The sequence below is a fragment of the Convolutriloba macropyga genome, chromosome 4, assembly GCF_964194025.1.
Source record: "Convolutriloba macropyga chromosome 4, txConMacr16.3, whole genome shotgun sequence".
NCBI lineage: Eukaryota > Metazoa > Xenacoelomorpha > Acoela > Convolutidae > Convolutriloba > Convolutriloba macropyga.
Genome location: NC_134471.1, coordinates 54318367 through 54321867, shown reverse-complemented (window position 1 = coordinate 54321867; position 3501 = coordinate 54318367). Strand labels below are relative to the sequence as shown.

The 3501-nt window shown below is 37.8% G+C and overlaps 1 protein-coding gene across 1 annotated transcript; it reads left to right on the top strand.

Moving 5' to 3' along the window:
* Positions 1 to 378: 378 nt before the first annotated feature.
* Positions 379 to 1064, top strand: LOC142338517 (tubulin alpha chain). The gene has a single exon (XM_075388301.1). It carries the CDS (start codon positions 388 to 390, stop codon positions 841 to 843), a length of 456 nt encoding a protein of 151 aa, XP_075244416.1. The 5' UTR covers positions 379 to 387; the 3' UTR covers positions 844 to 1064.
* Positions 1065 to 3501: the final 2437 nt, after the last annotated feature.

Below are 3501 nucleotides of genomic sequence, written 5' to 3'. Positions count from 1 at the left end.
AACACATATCATATTGTTCAAATCACCCCGTGACACACAACAGATTAGTTTTATTGGTCGACAGTTGAATAATGCACAATTTTTAAAAGAAAGCTATGAGCTCGCAACCAAAGAACCGTTTGGTCATTTATTAATTGATTTGAATCCAAAAACATCAGACGTCTTGCGCTACTGTTCAAATATTGTTCCTCCAGGACCATCAATTTTTTATCTGCCATCAGCTAAAGCCGTTATCAAAAATTTGAGCGATGAGAGAGAAAGAAGTTTGTATGCTGGGGCGGCTGCTAGACATCGGATACAAAACTAAAAGAGAAGATCGAGAGAGCTCCAAATAAGTTCATTAAATTCCTTTGCGAATGTTTGCGAATGAATGAACCTGCGAATCAAATGGTCAAATGCGATCCTAGACATGGTAAATACATGGCCTGCTGCTTGTTGTACCGAGGTGACGTAGTTCCCAAAGACGTCAACGCTGCAATTGCTACCATCAAAACCAAGAGGACTATTCAGTTTGTAGACTGGTGTCCAACCGGTTTCAAAGTTGGCATCAATTATCAACCCCCAACGGTTGTGCCTGGAGGAGATTTGGCGAAAGTTCAGAGAGCAGTGTGCATGTTGAGCAACACCACAGCTATTGCTGAGGCATGGGCACGATTGGATCATAAATTTGATCTGATGTATGCTAAGCGTGCATTCGTTCACTGGTATGTCGTAGAGGGTATGGAAGAGGGAGAATTCTCAGAAGCAAGGGAAGATCTGGCTGCCCTGAAGAAGGATTATGAGGAAGTGGGAGTTGATACGGCTGAAGACGAGGCTGAGGAAGGAGAAGGCGAAGAGTACTAAACTAACAAACTTGATCTGACAATCATATAAAACGTGCGAAGACTACTGAACTGTGAACACAAACATGACTTGACTATCAAAGCCAATAGTTTGGCTTTGCATGTGAATGAAAGACTTGAGTTCTGTTACTACTGAATGATAGCAACTTTAGGCTACTTTGTGAATGTATTACTTGCTTGCTGTGCAATAATTGTGTGCATAAAATTGAATGTTTTGTCCGTTTTTGCATAGCTCAGGCTTTGCCAATTGGCTGGCTGGGAGCCTGACCTCAAACCTGATTGGACTGCTTTTATTGCTGAGGGACCATCAATCAAATGCAATGGTTGAAGAGTTCGGAAAAAATGCGTGAGTTATGTACTTTTTAAAGCATTTTAATCTGAGCATGAACCAATTTTGGGCAAGTATTTAGAGGTTTTGGATAATCTGAAGTAATTGCTGCGTTCCAAGTAGTTGTCCTGTCGCACCCCAAGAAATGGCCATGTTGAAGATACAATTGTCCTAAAATTAAAAAAAAAAAACAAACAAGCAGCATAAGTTCCATGGTGACTTTATCACCTTTGCTTTTAGAGAGAAAGTCTTAATTCCTTTTTCAGGATCTATTTAAGTACAGTAAAAGGCAGTTGAAAGGCAATTACGAAAAGAACAGAAAAATTAAATTGCAGAATAAAATCAGTTAATTTAGTTGCGTAATGGTTGACTTTTGAAAAGAATTAATGGTGACCTTAGAAACCGTGAGCAAAAGTGTTAAAGTACAACGATTTTCCAGAATAATTACCATTTTAAAGATTGCAAGGTCAGAAAAGTAGATTAGGAACAATTTGATACAAGAATTTGCGAATGTGCGAAATTTTCAACGTATTTTCTCTTTTATAGCTGCGAAGATGTAAGTAGTATATAATACCTACGTAAAGAAAGGGGGGTTATCATTCGACTCTTAACCATAGGATAATAGGTAGTGGCGGTTAAGTGGGAATAGGCCAGGCGGGATAAAATCTTTCCGCCTGCTGTTTATTGCCGTTTGGATTGTTCTATTCCGCCGTTCTTGCTGGTTCTTTCTGGTCGTTTGAATTTAACGCTACATGTAAAAAGTAGTCTCATTACCCTAATAGAGGGGAGGGGCTTATTATGTGATATTTAGACGTTTGATTAAGTGGTTTTGGTCAGTTGTTAGCAAAAATTGATCATTATTGGGAGAATGTGTGCATAGATCAAATGGCAACTATGGCAACGCTTGATTTGAAAAGTATTCACGAAACTTACAAGGAAATCGAAAAAGAATATTCACAATACGGTAAACGATTTTTATACTTTTTAGCCACTTGTTTGCATTTGGATCCGGATCTTGATTTGGATATTGCGTTGAAGTTGCGGCTGTACGGAGGTTTGATTGGTATTGATAATTCTTCGTTAGACAAATATTTCAAAAATTTAAAAATTTTGAGATTACATGCCATACTCCACGACGCTACCGGTTTTGTTTATGAATATAGTGAAAAGGGTCCAGGCTATTCTTACGTAGTACCTTGGTCATGTGACTGGAATTGCTTTTTGTTTATACGTAAAATCTTTCAAAAATAGTTTATTCAATTTGCTGGAATGTTGAAATCCGGAGCGGTTGTTCTTGATTTTGAAGGCTTTCGAAGTAAAAAATCTGGATTTATAATAAAAGAACTTGCGGTATCTACCGAAAATTACAACGATATAATTTCGTTTTTACCTCCAAAATCATTTAACATACTTTGTTCGAGTGAGCAAAGATCTTTCCTGTGGGTATCTAAATTCCTTCATGGTCTCTCGTGGGAGACAGGAGAGTACCCTTATCATTATTTGCAACAGATTTTTCAAAGTATAGTTCTTCGATTTCCCTTTCTGATTTTTACGCAAAAGGTTTAGAAAAAACGGAAACTTTACGACAGCTGTTACAGAGGAACGTTATCAACTTGGAAACTTTGTTCTGCCCAAAAATTGAACACTTGAAGTTGTATCGGGAGACACCAGTTTGTAAATTACATGCATTGAGTTGCCCAAAACGACAGAGAACCAAGCATTGTGCCAATAAGAAGGCAAAACTCTTTTACCAGTGGCTGACGAATGAATCGTCGGTTAGAGAAACCAGCTCCGTCTCTACTACAAGTGAATTTGTCTCCAAATTTGACAGTTTACAGTTGCATAACGCCTGAAAATCAGTTAACGGTTACTCTTATCAAGGAAGAAAAAATTGCTGGTGCTGAAATAGAAGCTTTCAAGAAGTATCTTTCTCTACTGGAGTACTTTCAATTGTACCATGTCTTTACAAGAGAAAATGAAACGGTTGAAACTAACCCCTTTACCTACGCCCAAGCGTGCAGTTCCAGTTCTGATGTCTCTGGACGATGAGACTCTTCCCGATGACATCAAGCAGCTGATTAAAGAGAACAATGTAGAGTCAATTGTTTTTAGAGATAAACAAGATTCGATGAATGCAAACTATACAATCACTTACAAACAAGGAGACGAAGACTCTGGATATGTTTCTTATGAATTTTTTATAGCTAAATAATTATGTAAAAATTCCTGGAAAGCAATTCATTTTTTTGAACAATTTTATTTCACAATGAGTCAAACCGAAGATCAATTAGATTCGGGTGGAGGCATAACTGACTTGGTTTTTGACGCCGA

What these genes read in the sequence shown, in the direction of transcription:
- LOC142338517 (XM_075388301.1), top strand. Translation starts at nt 388, where the DNA reads ATGGTCAAATGCGATCCTAGACATGGTAAATACATGGCCTGCTGCTTG.